The 22,710-nt window shown below is 49.0% G+C and overlaps 1 protein-coding gene across 1 annotated transcript in view; it reads left to right on the top strand.

The window, feature by feature from the left end:
- Positions 1-22,710, top strand: part of DAAM2 (dishevelled associated activator of morphogenesis 2) — a 75,495-nt gene that overhangs the window by 39,536 nt on the left and 13,249 nt on the right. Inside the window, exons 4-16 of the mRNA XM_023512816.1 lie at positions 351-425; positions 886-980; positions 3,688-4,021; positions 5,229-5,339; positions 6,635-6,738; positions 7,743-7,809; positions 9,198-9,315; positions 11,287-11,425; positions 14,298-14,356; positions 14,479-14,663; positions 15,257-15,556; positions 19,655-19,791; positions 20,306-20,354. Coding sequence (XP_023368584.1) covers positions 351-425; positions 886-980; positions 3,688-4,021; positions 5,229-5,339; positions 6,635-6,738; positions 7,743-7,809; positions 9,198-9,315; positions 11,287-11,425; positions 14,298-14,356; positions 14,479-14,663; positions 15,257-15,556; positions 19,655-19,791; positions 20,306-20,354 — 1,773 coding nt within the window. The remainder of the gene's footprint in view (positions 1-350; positions 426-885; positions 981-3,687; positions 4,022-5,228; positions 5,340-6,634; positions 6,739-7,742; positions 7,810-9,197; positions 9,316-11,286; positions 11,426-14,297; positions 14,357-14,478; positions 14,664-15,256; positions 15,557-19,654; positions 19,792-20,305; positions 20,355-22,710) is intronic.

The raw sequence follows: 22,710 nt of genomic DNA on the forward strand, positions 1-22,710 counted from the left end.
AAAAAGAAAGACTAAGTTTTAAAATTTCCATATGCCACAGACTGATAGTCTTGTAAAATATGAGAATGAGATTATCAGAAAAATCAAATTTAAAAAAAGATGTCCAAAATGTAAGCACAGGTTTGTACCCATTGAAAGCAGTGCACTGTTTCTGAGCATAGCAATGATTGATTATGAAATTCAATGTTTGTTATCTGCATTTTACCTAGGAAGAAATAGAAGCCTGGGAGATTGGGTAACTTCCACCAAGTTACCCCACCTGGGAAGGACTGATATTGATTGACATTCAGGCTCTCAGGCCATGGACCTGTCTTGCCGGTTAGTTGGTACCATTGTCTTTCTTGTTCCAGGAACAGGAGGATCCCAACAAGCTGGCGACCAGCTGGCCTGACTATTACATTGACCGCATCAACTCCATGGCTGCAGTGAGTGGCCCTCCTCTCCTGCCCTGCCCCCACCTGGAAAGGCTGTGGAGGAGAGTGACGCCCCCCATCCCCATCCCATGCTACACCCACACCCAACCACCTTTGCTGTTCCTCAAGCCCCACTCAACTGGGGGTCTGCAGCTTTCCAGTTATTAACAAAATTTTATCATAATCCACCCTTCCTGTGTTCAATCCTAGAGTTCCCCAACATTTAAATATTTATTAACCCATTTGGATATTACAGAGGCTTGAGAAATAGCCTAGGCCAATAATTCTCCCCATTTCACAGATGAGGAAAGTACAGTCCAGGCCCAGAACATGGGTATTCTCAGAGTCTGTCTTAGTAAACCATTCCTGAGGCCAGGTAGCCCCCGGGTCACTCCTGGGTTGGGGGTGCAGGCGGTTGGGAGACAGATGGCGCAGAGGGACCTTTGTCCCCTTCTTCGTGCGGGCCCCTCAGATGCAGAGTCTGTACGCATTTGATGAGGAAGAGACGGAGATGAGGAACCAAGTCGTGGAAGACCTGAAGACAGCTCTCCGGACGCAGCCCATGAGGTGATAACCACCCCCTCCCTTCCCCTCCTGCTGCGGCCTTTCCACTTCCGGGAACCCCGCACGGAGGCATAGAACTATGCTTCGGTTCTGGGGTTCCCCAGAGTCCACTCCAGCTCACCTCACGTCCCAGCTCATCTTCCTCCTCTCCTTGGGGGTTGCAGGGGTGGAGAGCAGATGGACATAGGAAAGTGGGTAAACCTCAGGTTCCGACGAGCTGTCTAAAGAGGAAGCAAGGGCAAGTACCTGAATTTTTTTTGAAGAAGTGTGGACTAGGACAGGAGAGTGGCCAAACAGACAAGGTGTACAAGACAGAGCTTTCTGAGAATAAGGGGGCGGCAAGGGAGAGCGCCCAGCCAGGAAGCAGGTGGAGTGCGTCGAGAAACACTCCGACCACTAGGGGGAGATGTGGTGTCTCTGGATGAGGTTTGTTAATCTGGAACAGGAGTCAGGCAGGCAAGGAAGAGGGGATGGGTGTCCCAGGACCACAGGAGGACTCCCTCCACTTCCACATCTAGTGGTGTCCTTGTGCTTGGGGCTGCCCAGGGGTGTGCTGGAATTGGCTCATATCAGCCGGTGAAAGCCGACTGTTAAATTTTCAGCAGGTTTTGTGGGGTTTTGTTTTTGTTTTTTGCGACAGAGTCTCACTTTGTCACCCTCAGTAGAGTATGGTGGCATCATAGCTCACAGCAACCTCAAACTCGTGGGCTCAAGTGATCCTCTTGCCTCAGCTTCCCTACTAGCTGAGACTACAGGCTCCTGCCACAACGCTTGGCTATATACATATAAATGTATATTTTAGAGAGCAGGATCTCACTCTTGCTCAGGTCAAACTCCTGAGCTCAAGCCATCCACCCACCTTGGCCTCCCAGTGTGCCAGGATTACAGCAGGTGAACCACTGTGTCTGCTCGCTGCTCTGATTAAAATTTGAATTTTGAAAATTTAAGATTAAATAAATAATATCAAAACAAAGGTAACAAATACCACTGCGTAATTAGCTAATTATTTTTCTATTTGTTTATAACATATGCTTGTGAGTTTGTACCCATTGTATGTGCATGGTGGAAAGACTGTATAGCAGTTCATCTCTTCCCAACTCCACGTTCAATGCTGTCATATTGATAGGTTGAAATCTGCTATGCTGAGAGTATTTATAACATAAAATAAGCAAACACTACAATCAGGCCTTTCTTCCCCCCAAATACCTCCCCCCCACCACAAAGAGCTAGTTGTTAACCATTTACTAGCTATCCATTTGACTGGGTGAGTGTGTGTGTGTGTGTGTGTTTTCTGGACTGAGCTTTCTTCCCATGAGACTGGAAACAGAAACCCAAGGAGATTGGGAGCACCCTAATCCTTATGGCCCTGTAGGGGACGGGGAGGGGTCATGGTATATGGAAAGGGGAGTAGAAAGGATGAGATGGTCAGGAAATAAAGGGGTTGAGAGGAGTTGACAGGTTCATCTTCCACCTCAATTCATTTTGATTTCCCTTAATAAAATTCTGATTACAGAAGTTACACATTGTCTTTGTGGAACTTCTGTGGAATACAGAAAAGCACATAATAGAAAAAGTAAAAAAATCACCTACCTTTAATTTAATTTGAGAGCATGTTCTTCTATTATTCTAAGTATATTTTCACATGACAATATACACACAAGTACATTTGGGATAAATGCGTTGCTTATTTATGGTGGTTCCCTTTGATCAATAATTATTCTTCTAAATCAAGACTCTAAACTGCGTCTGTGCATGCACACGCTGTGGATGTCTGGCACCCAGATGAAACTTACAGGCAGATTCTCAGGTCTTAAACATTAAAATGAAATAGATAAAAAGAAAAAATAAATGAATTAAATTAAAATACAGCTATCAAATATTAAAAATGTGTGAGATAGTAATAAATGTGCTCCTTTATGCTTTAAATAGTGAGAGTTAGCAGCAGACCTGATAAGCACCATCATTTTGAAGTACTGATGAGTGCAAATGGTATTTTGAGATACCTGCAATAACTGTAATTTGATATGAAAATAACTGTGATTTCTTTGGAAGATAAAGTCACGCTCGTGCTAATACTATGGTCATTTATCACCTATATTTAACAGTGAGAGAAATGCTAAATTTTAGTTAGAGGTAACCAAAAATAAAATGTAATTTTCTTTTCCCATCCAGGTCCTTGGACCCCCACATGCTATCCATTGACCCTTTAGGGGAACACAGACTCCAAGTTAGGAACCTCCGAACTAATGTTTTAATGTTTTCTGCTAATGGTCAAGATAACGCTACTATTTTCTTTAGGATCCCTTGAAATGTATCTTCCCCAACCTTGATCTCTGTGCCCTCCCGGTTTGGAAGTCCTCTTTGTTATCTAACTGTGTTTCTCTTCATTCCCATCCTTATTGGAAAGGCATCTGCAGGTTTAACAGCTGTAATAATTATCAGGATTATCTCCCTCACATATACACTATTTCAGCTATGCAGCTGCCATCAATGACATGCAAATCACAGTATTTAAGATGCAAATAAGATGCAGTCTTCTGTGAGAATGATAGGATTTCAGGGCTTCATATAAACTTTATAAATGAACTTAGCATTTAGGAAGAATAAGGTGCATGGTGGTACATGGGTAAAGGGGTAACTATTTGCAGAATGTATGTGGAATCATATGCAAGTCCAACAAACCATATTTGCTAATGGTTCTGGCTGGTAGGTTTGTGACCCGCTTCATCGAGCTTGAGGGCTTGACCTGTCTGCTAAATTTCCTCCGGAGCATGGACCATGCCACCTGCGAGAGCCGCATCCACACCTCCCTCATTGGCTGCATCAAGGCACTGATGAACAACTCCCAGGGGCGAGCTCACGTGCTGGCACAGCCTGAAGCCATCAGCACCATCGCCCAGAGTCTGCGCACAGAGAACAGCAAGACCAAGGTGGCCGTGCTGGAGATCCTGGGCGCTGTGTGCCTCGTGCCTGGTGGACACAAGAAGGTGCTGCAGGCCATGCTACACTACCAGGTGTATGCTGCAGAGCGAACGCGCTTCCAGGTGAGGGGCCAGGGCCCGGGTGGTGCAGCAGAGTAGCAGGGGTGTCACATACTGGGAGTGAGGATTCTTTATAGCAAAATCTGGAGGAAAGTGGTGCATGCCTGCTGTTGGAAGGTCACAGGCAGAGAGTACTGGGACCCTGAGAGCTTACCTATGTAGACATGCAGGACCTGAAGAGTTATGAGTTTGGGTGTGAAATGGACTTGCCCTCCTCACTAGACCACAGGTTCCTGGAGGCTGGAATATGGCCTGTGGTACTTACTAGGCTCTACAACTCTGAGCCCAGGCTTGCCTCATGATAAAGGCTCAGTCAAGGATTGTTGAATTAGGCTCAGCACCCATAGCACAGTGGTTTCAGCACCAACCACATACACCACGGGTGGCAGGTTCGAACCCAACCCAGGCCAGCTAAACAACTGCAACAAAAAAATAGCCAGGTGTTATGGTGGGCACCTGTAGTCCCAGCTACTTAGGAGGCTGAGGCAAGAGAATCACTTAAGTCCAAGAGTTGGAGGTTGCTGTGAGCTGTGACGCCACAACACTCTACCACGGGTGACATAGTGAAACTCTATTTCAAAAAAAAAAAAAAGAATTGAATTGACTGTAGTTCCTGGGGTCAAGATTTTAGGCCTTGTGTCTCAGTAAGTGCCTAATGTGGAGACACTGGAATCAGCCCTCAAAGCTGAGGCCATGCTGTTCTCCTCTTTTCCCTGACCTGTCCAAGAAATTACCAATAGATGGACAAGTATTGTTTTAGCACAGTGCCTGGCAGCCGTGGTCTCTTGACATTATAAACTCTATGGTTTAGCACCAGTCTAGGCTTTCTTTTTTTAATTCCATAACCACACAGTTTTGAGCACTCACTCCATGCTAAAAGTGGCTTCTGCCTCTTTGCTGAAAATGCAAAAGGGATAAAACGCGGTGTCTCTGCTGCCAAGAGGCTGGTCAGGGAATCCATACAAGCTATAAGCAATGCCCCAAAGGCTGAATGGAGTGAGATAGTGATGAGACTGCAGTATAGAAAGGCAAAGGAAGAGGGCCTCTAGGCAGAGGACAGGTTTGGTGAGGTCCCAGGTAAGTTGGATAGATGAGATTGAGTAGAGAAAGGGCATTCCAGGGGGTTGGAACAGTGGGAGCAAAGGCTCAGAGGCTGCACGCATAGGGTGCTGAGCCCTCCTCTGCTGCTCTGCCCTGCCTTTTCATCCAGACCCTGCTGAATGAGCTAGATCGCAGCTTGGGCCGGTACCGGGATGAAGTAAATCTGAAAACAGCCATCATGTCCTTCATCAACGCTGTCCTCAATGCTGGAGCTGGAGAGGTAAGGCGCGTTCTCCTGCCATTGCTGTTGCCTGACTTTCTGGACCCGAGTGGGAATGTTGAGTGTGAGTGCTGCCTGGTGAAATGGCAGAGAGAAGGGGCCAAGGCACCTGGTTGGTGTGTCTGCCACTATTGTCATTGTCTTTAAGTGGCCTTTATAACCTCTTGCCTTCTTCACTTGGGGCCAATAAGGAATTACATGTTGTGGAACTCACTGTCACCAGGGCAGTGTCTTGTCTGCCAGATGTGGACTGCGTGCACCCATGGCCGATCTTACTGGTGGCTCTTCGAAGTTGTGGTGAAGCCTAATTCCTGTTTGGCTTCCCCATACAATTCTTTTTGATTTTACCTAAACCCAGGAAAGCACCTGGGGAGTTTCCCACTCAGTATCATGCGTCATGAATTTCCCAGACAGCTCCCAAGCTAGGCTGGTTGAAGGTGGCTCAGGGTGGTGGTGCGTTATTGATGGGAAGGGGACAAGTTTGGGGCCGTCTTTCTAGAGCTCTGCTTCTAAGCTGGCTTCTGGTTGGCTGGTCATACTTCTCTTGCTCCTTCTATTAGAAGGTACAGTTTCTGCTTTCCCTTCTTTGGGGGTCAGAATGAGATTCTCAGACTATAAAAATGGTAACATTAAAATAACTTGGAGAGCAGGAGAATTTCCCAAATTCTAAGGCAATCAGACATCCTGGGCAAGTTCAACTTGAAGAATAAAAGGGGCCAAAGGGGCATTCAGTGATCTCTATGTTTCCGTCTTTTCTTCCAAGATACTTTTTTTGCAGCCAGTCCTGATGACCAGTGTTAGGTGAGGTGGGTTGTGGAAAGGGTCTGTCCCTAAGATGCTGACATCACTTTTGTTAGTGCCAGCTATTTGTGGCTGGTGGCTGCTCTAATTGATTGGTAACACATCCTTGTGGGCAGGTAGTGTTATGCCCATTTTACAAATGGTAAAAACTAAAGCTTTCCCAAGGCAGTAAGTGGCAGAGCAGGGATTTGGACCAAGATCTGTCTGATTCCAAAGCCTGTGCTCCTATTTTTCTAAAACATTGCTTTTGAATGGCCAAAGACTGGTGAGGGGCTTGAAGGAAGTGAGGCAGGTGGCCTAAATAGAGATAATAAGGTCAGGGACGTCTCCCCTCTCCCCCACTGCCCAGATGTTCTTTCTTGGAGCTCTGGGACTTGAAGCAGCTTCAAGCGAGTTTGCTGCAAAAGGTGTGGTGGGACCAGGGCTGGGGTGGTGAAGAGGAACTATTGTGGAAATTGCGAAAATGAGTTTGATCCTCCCTTGGTGGCCCCCAGGATAACCTGGAGTTCCGCCTACATCTACGGTATGAGTTCTTGATGCTGGGAATACAGCCTGTGATTGACAAACTCCGGCAACACGAGAACGCCATCCTGGACAAGTAAGGCCCAAGCCCCCCATGCCCGCTGCAGGCCTGTGGGGACAGTGCCTCAGTGGGGACGGTCAGGACCTCTGTGAAGTCTGCCCTTCTCACTGAGCCCACCTGCCGTAGCCAGCATAGCTTCAGAATCAGCGCTGTGTGGGCAGGCATGCTCACCTGTCCTCTTAGGCTGAACTTCCGGTCTCACCTCTGGTGTTATCCACAGGTGAACCCAGCAGTCCTCAACCGTGGCTGTGCTGCCCCCTGGGGGGCATTTGGAAATGTGGGGGTATTTAGTTTCCACGCTGGTCTGTAGGGGCAATGGTTGTTGGGGGCCTGGAATGCTAAGTGTTCTGTGGTACCTTTCCTGCTTATAGAGAAGGGCCCTGCCCACAGTGCCTACCTTAGAGCCCTGTAGCAAAGGGCATGATTCAATTCCTGTGTGACACCAGTGAGATCCCTCAGTTCTGTCCCTGTAGTGCAGGTTATTTTTTTATGCTGGGTTTTAAGGGATAAGATGGTTCCTCTTGAGGTAGGAGTGGATGAGTGTGCAGGTGGGGGAGGAGAAATTGGTTTTGAAAGCTGACTCCAGGGCAGGATGAGAACACAGGGGAAGGTAGCTGTAGGGCGGTGGCCCTTGACTGAGGTGGTTTTATCCCCCAGCTGACACTTTTGACTATCACACTGACAGACACTAAGAATGCTGCTAAACGCCCTACAATTTACAGATCAGACTCCCCTAATCAAGGATCATCCAGCCCCAAATATCAATAGTGCCAAAACCGAGAAACCTAGCCTATGGTGAAGGAACCCGGAGCTGGCCTCCCCAGAGAGGAGAGTCATGGGATTTTATTAAGGAGGGGGAATGTTGGCCTCTAGACAGTGGCTTTTTTCTGTTTTTTTTTTTTTCTTGGGCTACCTGATAAAGCTTTCAGATTTAGCTGGTGGAAGTATTGAAGGGGCTGTAACCCTCCACCAGGGATGTCCAGGCTGTAATGTGCACTCTATTTCTCTACTCTCTCTAGGCATTTAGACTTCTTCGAGATGGTCCGGAATGAGGATGACCTGGAGCTAGCCAGGAGGTTTGACATGGTAAGGAGCCATGGCTACAGCAATTGCAGCAGGGCCCGCCTCCCCAGGGGGGGAGGGGGAAACAGCCACTTCTCTACACCCTGTGCTCAGGTGGGGCCGGTGTGGGCTTGGTTTCCTAGTGGGAACCCCCATGGCCAGGTCCTGTGTGTTAGAGTTTCACCAGGGAAACATACCCAGTAGGGTAGCTGGAGAGAGAGATAGAAGGATGAGAGGGCACTTATTAGGGGAATTGGCTCACATAATTTTAGAGGCTGAGAAGTCCTGTGATTGGCATCTGTGAGCTGGAGAACCAGGGAGCCAGTAGTGTAATTCTGTCAGATAGTCTGAGGTGCCACTGGTGCAAGTTCCAGAGTCTCCAAAGACTGGAGAACCTGGAATTCTGATGTCCAAGGGCAGGAGATAAAGGCTGCCCCACTTTTCCAGGAGAGAGAGAGAGAATGAATTCTCCTTTCCTTTTCCTCACACTCTATCTGGATTGGGTGAGCGTAGATCTTTACTCAGTGCACTGATTCAAATGCCAGTCTCCTTTAGAAACACCCTCACAAACACACCCAGAAATAATCCTTTACCAGCTACAGAGGTACTCCTTAATCCAGTCAAGATGACACACATAATTCACTGCTTCATCCTGCTCCAGAGCCCAGGACGTATGCTGGCTCTGGTAACCTCCCCTACTAGGGCATCTGCCCCCGGACACAGGAATAGGAACCTCCCCTCCCTCCAAAAGAGAAAATTCTTATATGTGATTAGTCTCAAATACCTCTCCTGGGCTGACTTTGCCCCTGCCTTCCAGCAATTTCCTGAGTCACCTCTCACTATCCCTAACCAGATCATGCTTAGCAAACCAAATTGCATTTTCATTTTAGCCTTAACAACCCTGAAAACACCCAACTCAGCTGCTTAATAAAATCCCTATCCAAATAGAAACCCACTTTTGGATGGTGCTTTAGGAGCCTTAGATTTGTAGGTAAAGAAACTGTATTTAGTGAGGATAAGCAGCTTACCTGTTGTCATACAACTAGAGGGTACATCTGGGATTTAAACCTGCTGCTGGACCTATGCCAGCTGCTGCCTGCTACTTTGAATCATCTCTGTCCCCACTTCCTTCTCTTAGTTTGGATCAGGCATTCTCAGCAAGGGGCGATTTTGCTCTCCTCTCTCCCAGGAACAAGCATCTAGATACATTTTTAGTCGTCAAAGCTGATGTGAAGGGATGCCATTAGCCTCTGATGGGCCAGGAATGCTGCTGGACACCCTGCAGTACACAGGACAGCCTGGGCCAGAGGGACAGGAAGGAAAGCTGTCCTCAGAGGTGGGGCTCAGTGGATAGAAACAAGGCCTAATCTCCCCAACGCGGTCCCTGTTCACTGTACCTTCCTCACCCCCAGGTCCACATCGACACAAAGAGTGCTTCCCAGATGTTTGAGCTGATCCACAAGAAACTGAAGCATACTGAGGCCTACCCTTGCCTGCTCTCTGTCCTGCACCACTGCCTGCAGATGCCTTGTGAGTTCCCTGCACTTGCCGCTCCCCTTAGCTGCACCTGTACCCTGGCTCTGGGCAGGCTGACGTGAGGCTTCAGCACCTCCCTGGATTTGGGAGTCTGCCAATGTCTCTCTCTGCGTCACCCTTGGGAGACCAGGCTGGATGACTAAGGCCCTAGCTCTTCCCTCCGTCCTAGGAGTCAAGACCTCCACTGTCATCTGGAGAAGGAACTGGGGGCTTGGCTCGGAGCAACTCGGACATTCTAGTCCAACAAGCAGTCATTTGATCATTGAAAAATCAAACAGCTCTGGCTGTGAGCTCATGACAGGGAAGTGATCAGTTCTCTTGGAGAGTTCCAAGCAGAAGTTTTATGCTTGGGGGAGTTGCACAGATGTGGAATGAGCATGCCTTTTTTTTTTTTTTTTAAGGTTTTATCTACTCCTCTATCTAGTCCTTGCTGGCTTCCACCCTAACACCCCTGCCTCTCCCTACAAATACCAATGCCAGCATGGACAAGAGCAGATGGCTCAGTTCTTAAGATCCAGGTGTATGCAGTGATTGAATAAATTATACATAATTGCTAATAGCCACCCCAGAACATGATTTGAAATGAGTTTTAACTCATTTGGAACTTAAGATCAGCACAAAAAAGAAAATTTGGAAAGCTAGTATGGTTTACCGTAATGGTCAGCCTAGCTAGACTCCCCTCAGTGGTGAAGATGGTACTGGCGATCATAGTGATGGTGATGATAACTATAATTTATTGTGTGACAACTCTGGGCCGGGCATGATAGGAGGTCCTTCAGCATGTCATCTCTGAACCTCAGAGTGACCTGAAGAGTACACATCGTTGTCTCCAGTTTACAGTGAATGGATCTGAGGCTGAAAAGTTCTTTACCGCCAGAAGGGATTTATGTTTCTTTGGTGTCAAGGGTTTAGCTAAATCATGTTCTACCTCTATGAGCAGTGGCCTGGCTTTATGCTATTTTCCTGGGGGAAAGGCAAATGGAAAACGGTCCTTCTGCAATGCATGTGTCAGTGGAATGGTGGAAAGGGGCTGGTGCAATGGACCAGGAAACTGTCATTTCTCTAAAACTCAGCCCGGAAGGTCTTCATGGAAGACAAGGAAGTCCTTGGGAAACCCGACACCTTTTGCTCCCAGGGGTTCTTGTGTTGATGTTCCATGGACAGTGTCAATGGGTCCCTCTATGAGTTCTGCTCCCAAATCAGACTTTTGCAGACCTGATCTACTTGTAGGCATTATAGTTTGACTTTGATACCAGGATTGCACTGCTTGGCTTTCTGTGGTGGTCAGTCAGTCAAGACAAGTGCTTGGGATCAAGAACCAAGGACTGAGAGCTTGTGGCTATCATATAAAAAGGAAGTCCATGTTCAGCCAGACTGTCATTAGCGAGGATGAGGGGGGGCTGTGAGATCACACACAACACACAATCCATTTGCCTTCACAGTTCAAGGTCACCACAAGAAATTTCCATAAGAAATCTTCTCAGGCGCCAATAAGCACTTCTCTAACTCATTTTGACTCTCAGTGCACACCTGTAATCAGCTTCCATTCATCTTTCTCTGTACAGCAGTAGTGTAGATAATCCTAAAATCTTTTTTTTTTCTTAATTTCCCTGGAGACCTCATTATTCAGCATGTAATATTTGGAAGCAGGTGCTTTTTATAGATAATGTAAAAAGTAATTTCCATTCCCAAGGCACAGTATACCCCAGGTCCAAACAGGGAAGAAGGGCAGCCAGAAGGATTTCAGTAGTAGAGAAATATACCCAGTGTCAGGGTGGGGGAGGTGGTTGACACCTTCACAGAAGGTCTGTTGCGGATAATTGGGAGATAACTGGATTAGAGAGTTGATGTTATCAACACTGGTGCTGCCTCCTCCACCAGACCAGGAGCTCACTGTGAGTGGGGAAGGGCAGGGCACCTGGGACTGAGGGGCTCAGTAAGGACATGGTGCCTGTCATCCCCCAGACAAGCGGAATGGTGGCTACTTCCAGCAGTGGCAGCTCCTGGACCGTATCCTCCAGCAGATCGTCCTCCAGGATGAGCGGGGCATGGACCCCGACCTGGCTCCCTTGGAGAACTTCAATGTGAGGAACATCGTCAACATGTGAGCAGTGGCCAGCCTCGGTTCGCCTTCCTCTTCACTCTCCACTCTTGTCTCACCAGGGAAACCTCAGCACCCTTTCTCAACCCAGACACCCCAAATGGGTCTTGAGAGGCATCAGCCAATAGAACTCTCTCAGCCTATCAGAAGGTTTAAATTTGAGTAGCCTCATGCCATATGGCTAGTGATTACTGTGTTGGGTGGCACAGATGTGTAGGGTATGCACCTAATTCTTAATGACCCATGGCATGCGTTGGATAGAGGGGAAATGTAAACCCATTAACAGAACAGTGGTCAGCAAACTGCAGTGTATATGTTAATTCCATTCCTCCAGCTCCTTCTTGTATGGCCCACGAGCTAAGAATAGCTTTTACATTTTAAACAAACAAAAAAATGCAATCGTTGCACTGGCCCTTTATGAAAACCTGCAAACTATTGCAGGTTTTACGTCCCATGTACAGTCTCTGTCAATGTTATGTAATACCTGCAATAGTTGCTCTGGCCCATTATGGGAAGTTTGTGGACCACTGAGACAGAATGTGGTCATTTGATCACAGTCTATTGGAGGAGCTTATCAGAGCCTAAGGCCTACTGACATATCATCTCATACTGACCCTGGATGTAGAGAAACTCAGAGAAACAGATTTAAATCCACATCAATTAAATAATACAACCTTGCATTAGTGCACTATTAATTCTATACTTTTACTTAACTATAAGTATGAATTTGAACCAATTGCCCTTAAGGAGGCAAGTTGGCTTGCAATAATTCACTGTATTGAACTCTAAAGCCAAGAAGAAAATGATGTTTTAGCGATTCTTGCTACTGTTTTCACTCGCACAAATAATTAGATGTTGATGTAGTAGAAATCTTAAGTGGTATGTTGGATGAATGCAGCCAGGAAAGTAATGGGAAGGCAGCTTTAGTTGGATTTTCTACTAATTCTTTACACTATTTAGAGGGGAGACTTTTACACGTATACACTTTTCTATAGCCAGAGAAGGAAAGCTCAGGTCCAGTGAAGTTTTTGCTCCTTCTTGGGTAATACGGGGTGTCCCCAAAGTCACCATACATAGGCAAAATGGGAAATTGTAGCTAACTGTACCTTTATTTGCAAAATATTTATTACGCAATTTTGCAAAATATTTACAAAATATTCTCTACATGTTCGCCACCGCTCTGTAAGATTTTGTAATGAATATTTTGTAAATAAAAGTGCACTTAGCTACAATTTTCCATTTTTTTCTTACCTATGGGAATTTTAGGGGTAACTTTTGGGACACCCTGAAGAAGTGCTAAAGTCACTTCAAGCTGCAACATAGCCTTAAGTCTGCAACTAGGAGGACTAGCTCCAGATGTGAATCAAACGTTCTCAATTTGGGTTAGCCTTCAGTCTTGCTCTGCCACCGGGGTGGGAAGGGTGCATGTGTGTGCATGTGTGTGCGTGTATATACACATGTGATATTTGCCTGCTTTTCTCTGTTCTTTGTCTCCTCTGACCCCTCTCCTACCCTACCCTTCCACTAACTAACCAGTTTCTGACTCTCTAGGCACAGGAAGGAAAAGGGGAAAAGGTCTTACTTGATCAGATAACTTAGTAAACAGGCTTCTTGCTCTCCAGGCTTGGCACATGGGTAAAGACGTCAGTGTTCCTGGAATCTTCAAAAGTTCCTGCTGGGTGCCTCTGGCCACAGAATCTCGCTCACTGGCTGTGCAGGATTTTTTTCCAGCTGGTGATTGTCTCTATCACCTCCAGTTCACTGGCAATATCGAATGCGCAGATGCACAGTGCATGTGCTACCGGTTTTCTCCCAGGAGCAGCACTCCGGGACAGGACTTAACAATAGCTTCAGCCCAGTTCCTCCATCAGGCTCCCATTGGGCCCATGGCAGTCCTTGGCCCTCATGCAGTCTCCTGTACCAACAAACTCTAGGAGTGCCTGCAGTTCCCAGCATAGCAGCCCTCCCTGGTCAATCCTTCCATATCCCCTGGATTTACGTGGCCCTGAGTCAGACCTTACTCTATGCTGACTTGCTCCCAATTTCAGGGAAGAAGGGTCACAACTCTTGGGGTGTGCCCAAAGAAACCCCTGCTCTGGATGGTGGTGAAGGAGGTAGCACGTTGGGGGTGACAGCAATGACTGTCTCCAGAGAAGTCTCTACATCAAACACAAATCACCCCCATACTCTGCCCCTGCCTTATGGTCGAGGGCACCAAGAGTCCTGTATCTGACTCTTCCACATTTCCAGATTTACAAAAGAAGTGATTATTGCAATCCACTTGAGAGGGATTTCCCCTCTCTTATGCCTTAGTGTCAAGGTAAAAGCTCATCTTTAACACTTGTTCCAGGAATTTGACATGAACGAGACCTTCCTGTGTTTCACCGCATTGCACTCACTCTGTATTTTTGGTGTGGGGGGTCCATTTCACTTGTTCTTGTACACTGGGCTTTGGAAGTCAGGACCTTGGTAGGGCCAGTATTTTGATTTCTCTCAAATGCAAACCTATTTTTACACAGGGGTACAAATCATATAACTTAGGGAAGCCTGTGATTCGGTTCTAGTTGTAACATTAATTAGTTCACCCCCAGGTATGGTCTCAGAGCCTTAGTACTTTAACTGTATCATGCAGGGGCCGAATTATAAGGTATCTCAGGATCCTTTTAGATCTGACCACTCATACAGACACATAATGTGAACTAGGTGGGGATAGGGACCTGGAGAGACATCTGGGAAGTCAAATTCCTAGCCTCTTTAGTGTGGCTGGACAGACTGGAGATCAGGGTACCCACATGGGGATAGAAAGATGATGTGTTCTGGGGAACTGTGGGCCAGCAGTCGACAACTACATTGCCCTTCCTCCTGTGCCCCACAGGCTCATCAATGAGAACGAAGTGAAACAGTGGCGTGACCAGGCAGAGAAGTTCCGGAAAGGTGAGAGGGTCTGTCTAAACCCGCTGCGCGCTCCACACCCCTGACCTGCCGTCCTCTCCCGGGTGGGGAGCACACACTCACACTCTGTGCCCCATCTACTCTCCTGTCCCACCCCCTTCCAGAACACATGGAGCTGGTGAGCCGGCTGGAGAGGAAGGAGCGGGAATGTGAAACAAAGACGGCGGAGAAGGAGGAGATGATGCGGGCGCTGAACAAAATGAAGGACAAGCTGGCCCGGGAGTCCCAGGAGCTGCGCCAGGCTCGAGGACAAGTGGCAGAGCTGGTGGCCCAGCTCAATGAGCTCTCAGTACGCAGGCACCCTCCCCCTTTTACAGAGTTGAGTTGGGCTTCAGGACAGGGTGTGCAGAGCAGGTTTTCCGAGAGGCTAAGGACCCCAGCATGAGGGAGAGGAGAGAGGTGGCCCTCAGGCCAGGATAGAAGGGCCCCCTGGGCTGTATGGGTGGTACTTTTGTGTTAATTAGAAAATATAATTTCCGTGACACTGTCACAGGAAGCACAGCTTAGAAAGCAGAGTGCAGGTGGGATTTAGTTCTCCTTCTCCCTCTAAGCTGGAGGCCCTTGTGCAGTCAGTAGCCTGTACAACTGTATGCATCAATCCTGCTGTTGCTTGGTGATGTCTGTGACTCTGACTGGTTTCTCTCTGTGTGTGTGTGTGTGTGTGTGTGTGTGTGATCATATGTGTTTCCTGTCTGTGGTTATTTGCGTTCTGGATGTTTGAATGTAGAGAGAGAGAATAGAGCTCAGTGCATGTGGGAGGTGAGAGCAGCACACGGGGTTTAGTACAGATGGAGAATAAAGTAAGGAAGGGAATGGTGGTGGGGACCTAAACAGCATCAGTGCTAATGGCTTTATCCTTTCGATTTTTCTATCTCCTCACAGACAGGCCCTATATCTTCCCCGCCTCCCCCTGGGGGCCCACTGACCTTGTCTTCCTCCATGACAACCAGTGACCTGCCTCCACCCCCACCTCCTCTTCCCTTTGGCTGCTGCCCTCCACCCCCGCCCCCTCCCCTTCCACCTGGGGGGGCCCCTACTCCCCCAGGTGCTCCACCTTGCTTTGGCATGGGCCCACCCCTCCCTCAGGACCCCTACACCAGCAGTGATGTCCCACTCAGGAAAAAGCGTGTCCCCCAGCCTTCCCACCCACTGAAGTCCTTCAACTGGGTCAAGCTGAATGAGGTGAGTGGCCAGGAAGGGCCAGCAGGTTTGCTGTCCTATGGCAGGGGCCCCTTCACTGGTGGGTAAGGGCAGTCACTCTGGACGCAGAACAGGGGTTTGCTGTGCTGGGCAGCTCACTGTCCACTGGGGTGATCATCTACATTGGAAGAGATGCTTGGCATGTGGCAATGCACACATTGACAAAGTCACCTAAAATGGAATTTGTGTGAGCTGAGGGTGAATGGAGTCACAGAAACAGAGAAAGCAAGTGCTGGGCCAGAATTTCAAGGACAGGGTCAATTTGAGGAGAAAGGTGGGAAAATAGGCAAGGGCTTGAGGTAAGGTCCATGTCTTGGTAAAGATCAGGGCAATGTGTCTGAAGGACTGAGAGCCTGATGTCAGGGTGTGCCCGTTTTGACATCCTCCTGGGGGAGGGGGGTGCACACTGGCTAACTCCAGACCAGCAGAGAGGCTTTCCCGAGTATGTCCACCATGATCACCAATCCCAGGCCCACATGTGGGAGCTGATTCATCCACTGGACTCTCATGAGCACAGAGCAGAGATGCCCTGAATCCACAAGACCCTTAGTAATGGAAGGCCAGCCCCAGCTGCCTGCCCCTGCTTCTGTGCCATGGCAAGTCCCAGGGGCTTTGTCCTTGAGGTAACACTCACACAGCAACTGGTTTCAGTTGGCCTGACTCACACCCACACTTTCACAGCAGCTATGCACATACCCCTTCAGAGCTGGGACTGATGGATCCACTCTGGCCTTGTTAGATGGGTCTGTTGGACTATGGGGGAGTTCATAACTGCACCATTCTGTGTGAGCTTCAGTGAGCTCAAAGTCGGGGGCAGAAGTGAGCCTGCTGCCTAGGGGCTAGCTGCTGGTCAGGTGACTTCTAACAGAAGGCCAGCCTGTCAGTCTGAAGGCTGCTGAATGGGGGGCTTCGTGATGGGGGTTGTGATGCATAATAATAAAAGGTAAGAGACGACCTTGCCCTGTCAGAGCTTAGGCTCTGCCAAAACAGGAAGTCTGTTCAAGGAGACACAGAGAGAGAGAGACCCTGCAGGTTGAGAGAAAGGTTCTTACCTCCAACCAAACCGAGTTTGGCTTTAAATAACTAGCTGTGTGAGCTGCCTAAACCACTCATCTTGTCTGCAACTCAGTTTGCTCACCTGTGAATCATGTCTAGGATGTCTTCTACCTCCGGTTTTATAATCTAGGTGGAAAGATGAAATGGAATACAGCCCATTCATAATTTCCTGGGTCTCTGATAACCTCTCCAATCTAAGTCATTAAAGTTTTAGAGCCACCTGTTAGCAGCATTTTGAAACAAGATGATGTAAAGTTTGCGACAGCTGCACGTACAGTTGTGCTCTGCAGATGCCTTTCCACGGCCACAGGGTGAGCCAGAAAGCCAAACAGCTCTGCAGAACCGATGTGCATGATTAGGAATGCTATATATTTTATTGTGGCAAAAAGAGAAATAATATTGTTTGTCTCCTATACGCACAATGTATAAGGTTTCAAAAATGTAATGAGAAGCTATCGGGTGTGTCATTCACTAAGTAAGACAAGACAGGGCAACTAATATTTTTGCACCATTTTCATCACATGCAGCTTTGTGCTGAGGGTTTTCTCCAAGGTCAAACAATAGTGAAGTCTATACAAATTCCCTGGGGCCCAGAGCAGGCCAGAGTTTGATTCCCAGACTGGAAAGTGTACGTTTGGTGGACACTTGTACAAGTTGCAGATATTGTCCGCAGAAGTAGGGTGGAGGGGCGTTGAATAATATTTGAGAATCTATTATTTGAGTCCCAAGCCTTGACTGTGTGATGGGCAGGTTATTGAGTCGTTTGGACTTCAGGTATCAGTTCTGATCTGAAGTAATAATAATCTCTACCTCAAAGGATTGCTGTAAGGAGTAATTCACTTAATACCTATAAAGTACTTGGAACAGTGGCTGGCATATGGAAAGTCTTAATAATGATATTAGATTAATTATTATTCTGGCCCAGCCATGTATATTTAAGTATGTTGTCTCTCTTAATCCTCACGTCAGCTCAGTGGGACTCAGTTTCTTTTCTTGTGCCATGGGGAAGGATAGTACCCCTCCACTTACCCACAGTCCCACACAATGGCAGTGCTGGGAGCGTCAGCCCCTGGGGCCTGCCTGACCCCAAAGGCAATCTTCTATGAGGGAAACAGAATGAAATGTGCTTTGGGGAAAGATTTCTCTGGCATGTAAAGGCTATCTCTGCAGGGGTGGGGGTAGGGTGAGAAGTCCCAGGAGTCTAGACAGGAGATGATGGGCTCTTGGCTAGAGTCGTGGAAAATTAAATTTGAGAATTATTACACTAAGTGGGCATATCAGGGTGACGTGGTGAAAGCTAGGATGTTGGGACCATTAGGAACAGACCCACCTCCCTCTGGCTGCAGACCGCAGGTATACCTCCACGCAGAGCCTTAGTCCTTCTCTGGCAAATGTAGGGAAGCTGGGGGCGGCGGGGAGGGCAGTGTTTGGGAAGAAGTGAGAGAGAGCCAGGGTGCTCAGCTTGCTGTCTCATGAGGAAATTCTTCCCAGCGCTGACCATCCAGCTCTCTCCTTCTACTTCTAGCCCTTTCCTTCTCTCCTTGGCCTCACCATGGATAAAGATGAGGATGGGGGTGGTGCCTGTGGCTCAAAGGAGTAGGGCGCTGGCCCCATATGCCAGAGGTGGCAGGTTCAAACCCAGCCCCAGTCAAAAACTGCAAAAAAAAAAAAAAAATGAGGATGGGAAGCTTTAACTCTGTGGGCCCTTCTCTCCCCCACCTCCACCCCAGGCCTAGAGGTAGATAGAGGTCTCCCTGCAGAGTAGACTCTGGGTCCCACAGCCCCCTCCACTGCCCCAGCAAGCCACCTACCTGCCTTCCCCCATTCCATTCCCTTCCCATCTCCTCTCTGCTTCCCATGGCCCCCTCCCCAGGAGCCTAACTCCTGTCCCAATCCTGTGTCCTACCCCGTGCATGCGCATGCCTATGAGCATACACGCACACACGCACTCAGAACAGTTGTTCCTGCCATGAAAAGAATGCGTCTGTGTTGGGGTTGGCCAGTTGCCTGTATTCCTTGCTGCTCTGAGCTTCCCAGCCCAGCATTCCACAAGAGGGTCCCTGGCCTTCAGAAGGCCACAGGAATGTCCCCACCCCCCGACTCTGGCCTAGCCTCCCCTTTCCAGAGTTTAAGAAAATAAAAGTGAGTGAAAGGTATGTTTCTCTCTCCAAGTCTTGCTGAAAAGTAGGGAGGAGAGAGAGGCATAAAGAAGGTTCCCTAGCTACCCTCTGGGCACGACAAAGTTCTGGATGAGGGAAGGGTTCCCAGGAGGAGAGAGCTGGAACACTGCTGCTGTCTGTGCCCCGAGCCCAGATCCTGTCCTCGGTGGTAGGATCAGCAGCAGGGTGCTGCTTCTCTGCTGTGGCTTTGTCTCCGGTTTTTCTTGGCTTGGTTTCCAGCTCCTCTCCAGATCCCAGCGCAAGGGTCCTACACAGAGGAAAGGCAATGGGGCCATCCTGATCATAAAGGATGGGGACTCCTTTCTGTGGTTGGCCCAAAGGGAAATTGTGGCTCTGCAATTTCAGTCATGCAGTCTGAGTAGAATCACGGCAGGTGCCAGGTGTCCCAGCCTTTGGCGTTTGTCCACTTTCTGGGAATCTGGGAAGGTGGGAGGAAGACCCTCAAGAGAATAAATGACCACCCCTGCCCTGTAGGGAGGATCTATGTGGAGCACCCTAAGAACGCTGCCTCTGTCTCTGCTCTTCCGGAAGGAACACAGAGCACCCTCTTTCACACTACCCACCCATCCCTCCAACACTTCCAGTGATTTTGGGAACATGCTACGTAGGCCCCACACAAGAGGGAGGAGGAAGAGGAGGCTGGTTCTGGCCTCCTCTCTGGAGCAGAATTGAAGAGGATGGAGGTTGAGGGGAGAAATTGACTCTCGGAAGGTCTGAAAATCCTGGTTGTTGTAATATGTGTAGTTGGGGAGTTGGGGGACAGGTAGGGTTGGGGAAGCACTGGCATGTCTATAATGAAAGAGTTGGATCAACCGCGGTGACATCTCCCTACCCTGAATTGTAGGAGCGTGTCCCTGGCACCGTATGGAATGAGATAGATGACATGCAGGTATTTCGGATTCTGGACCTAGAGGATTTTGAAAAAATGTTCTCAGCTTATCAGAGGCACCAGGTAAGACCCTGCCCCCTCTGGTCTCTTGGGCCTTGACTTCCACACTCCATACCCTTGAACCCAAACCTCAGCCTCCCCCTGCCTCTGTCCTCTCCCCCTGCCTCCCTGCCTCCCTGCCTCCCTTCTTTCTTTCCTGTCCTTTCCTCACATGTATACTGAGTGATTTTATTCTTTATGAGGTACCATGTGTCTGCGGGGGACACAGATGTGAGTTAGAGGTGTGCATTCCAGGAGGGGAAACACCCCACTGTAGTGTTGCAGTAGTGTTTTGTCCATGTCTCACTGTCATTCTGGAGCACTGGGCATGGAGGGGCAAGGCCTGGCCACTGTTGACCCCTGCTCTTGGTGGCCCAGGATTGAGGGCTAGACCTAGAAGGCGAATCACTTTCAAACTGCTTTCTCCACCAGATTTTGTCTCCCAGCACCCTGTTGAGTTGCTGAGCACACTGTAAGGAAGGTGAAGGGGGCTGCTTCAGGTCACTGCAGGGGCTGAGGCTGGGGCTGGGCCTGGAGGCCCCAAGGAGCCCTGAGCTCCTCCTCTAGGCTGCACATGCAGATGTTTGGCCAGAGGAAGTGTGGAAGGGGTGAGCTGGTAGCAGAAATCAGGGCATCTCTGAGGCAGGGGTCTTGAACTATGCAGAGTACCTGCGAGACTGCCAAAAATGCTGATTTTCAGAACTAATCCTTAAATGAATGTGGTTCAGGAGCTACATGGGGGCCCAGGACTCCACTCTGTAACTAGCATAGCGGGGTCCTCCCCCCAGGTCTACTTTGGGAATTACTAGCCTGAAGGCCTCAGGCACTTGCTTTCTCTCTGGCCACCTTCAGAGGGACTGTTTCCTCTCTGGGCTGTGCTGCCTGCCATCTTCCTCATCTTCCCTACTCAGCCTAGGGTTCCAGTCTTGAGGACTTCCCCAGGTGCCAATGCGGGAGGTCTCTGCCCTCCTGGTCCTGAGCAGTGGCTGGATGTTGTAGCTGGCCTCTTCACTGATCTGGAGAGGGTGCCCTGGCCTGCTCTCTGCCAAGTCCAGACCTGTGGATGACCAAGGACACATGTAGCTGCTATCCTAGGGCACTGTCCAAAGGGGTGGGAGTGGAGGTCAGGCTCTGACCCGATCTTGGGGTTCTAGAAAAAAATAAATGATTATTTATTTGCTTTAAACGTGGGTGCCCACAGCATCTGGTTCTATACTCCTGATTCCAGGATGCATTTTTAGCCCCATGCCCATGTCAGGCTGGCTCCTGTGAATCCGGGCTCCCTGTGTGGTGCCGAGGACAGAGGAGCATGTGCAGGAGGCGTGCCAGACATGGCAATCACACACCTCCTCCTAGTCCAGTGTTTTTCAACTTTTTTCCTAACTCACAGTATACTTGAACCTGTAGCTAAACTTTCCCGGCACACTTAGACTATGTTGATCCAAAAAAAGAGTAAAAAAAAGAATATACTTATTGTGCTTTGAACTTCCTTGGAAGTAATTTAATTAATGATCTTTAAAAATGTTCACTGCACACCTAAGATCCTCTGACAGCACACTGTGTGCTGTGGCACACCAGCTGAAAATCCCCGATTTTCAGTCCCCAGATTTCAGTCCCCAGAATCAGAATCCCTGATTCTGAGTCTTCCCCAGCCAGGGGGTCTGGCCCAGCCTCCCTAGTCTATAGGGCCCTGAGGTGGGCTGGGTGGGGCCAGTCAGGAGAAACAGGTATGGGGCTTAGGACAAATTGGGTCCAGGGCCTCCAGCTTGGCAAGTTGAGAAAGACATTCTGTTCTCTGCCTCCCTCCTCTCTGAGCCCACTCAGTCCAGCTCCTGCCTCCTGCCATTCAACAGGCCATCACATCTCTGGGACTGAATTCCCAGCAGCAGGGCTGGAGAGACCCCAGAAGCTGTGTTGCCCGAGCTGCCTCCTCTCCCTGTCTGGGAGCCTGAGACACAGTCTTCTCTCCATGCCCCGTACAGGTTCTGAGTGGTGGCTTCAGCTCTGTCAGTGTCAGGAACGGGGAGCACAGGTGTAAGCTATGCCTTCTCTGCTCCCCTTAGGCATCAGAGGACAGGGGAGGGACAAGGGGCAAGGGGCAGGGGGCAAAGGGCAAGGCACAACTCAAGGACACTAGCTTTCTTCTGCCTGAATGAATACAACTTTCTATATAGATTCCAGCTCAAGCTTCTTTGGGTCTCCTTTGTTATTTAGAAAGATGAGCTTATTCCAGGGAGGACAATGCCTCTATCCCCTCAGCATATTCTCAGCAGGGGAGAGGGAAGAACAGGCAGAAAAGGCCCAGGGAGGGGGAAGTCAGGAGCTGGGGCCCCCCCAGGCTGGGGAGGAGGATCCCCCTGGACAGGCAGGAGGAGCTGCTGGTCTCTGCTTTGTTTGGCTTCTCTGTGAATGCACGTCTGCTAGACACTGCTCCTGTCCAGTGTTACTTCCAGTTCCTATCTCCAGCTATGGGGGTCTCACTGGGACACAGTAGACAGAGTAGATGATGGGGGATCCTGGTGTCTGTCCTGCTGTTTTGGGGTCCTTGAACTTCTTGGCTAATGTGCATGTTTAATTCTCTGTTGGCTGTGGCTGCTGCCTGCCTAGGAGCTGATAACTAATCCTTCTCACCAGGTGAGTCACTCGGGGCTCTGAACACTCTAACTTTTAACCACTAGCCTGCCCTGTACGGGGCCCAAAGAAGAGGGCTCGTCCATTCCAACCCCTACCTTATTTCCCATCCATACAGGGTGGCATGGAGAGGGGCCCCCAAAATAAAGAAGAAATGTAGAAATGGGAGATAGTTCAAACAGACCCCTGGCAGCAGTGGAGGTGACTATCTACTGGAGTGAGGAGAAGGTCTATTGTGTTACACACCGGGTGGGCCTAAGACAAGCCCTTCCTGTCAGACTGCTCAGGCTGGGCACTGCACATTTCCAGGGGCACGATTCACAGAGCTTACGATCTGAGTG

Source organism: Otolemur garnettii, unplaced genomic scaffold (genome assembly GCF_000181295.1).
Source record: "Otolemur garnettii isolate 467f Iridium unplaced genomic scaffold, OtoGar3 scaffold00031, whole genome shotgun sequence".
Lineage (NCBI taxonomy): Eukaryota > Metazoa > Chordata > Mammalia > Primates > Galagidae > Otolemur > Otolemur garnettii.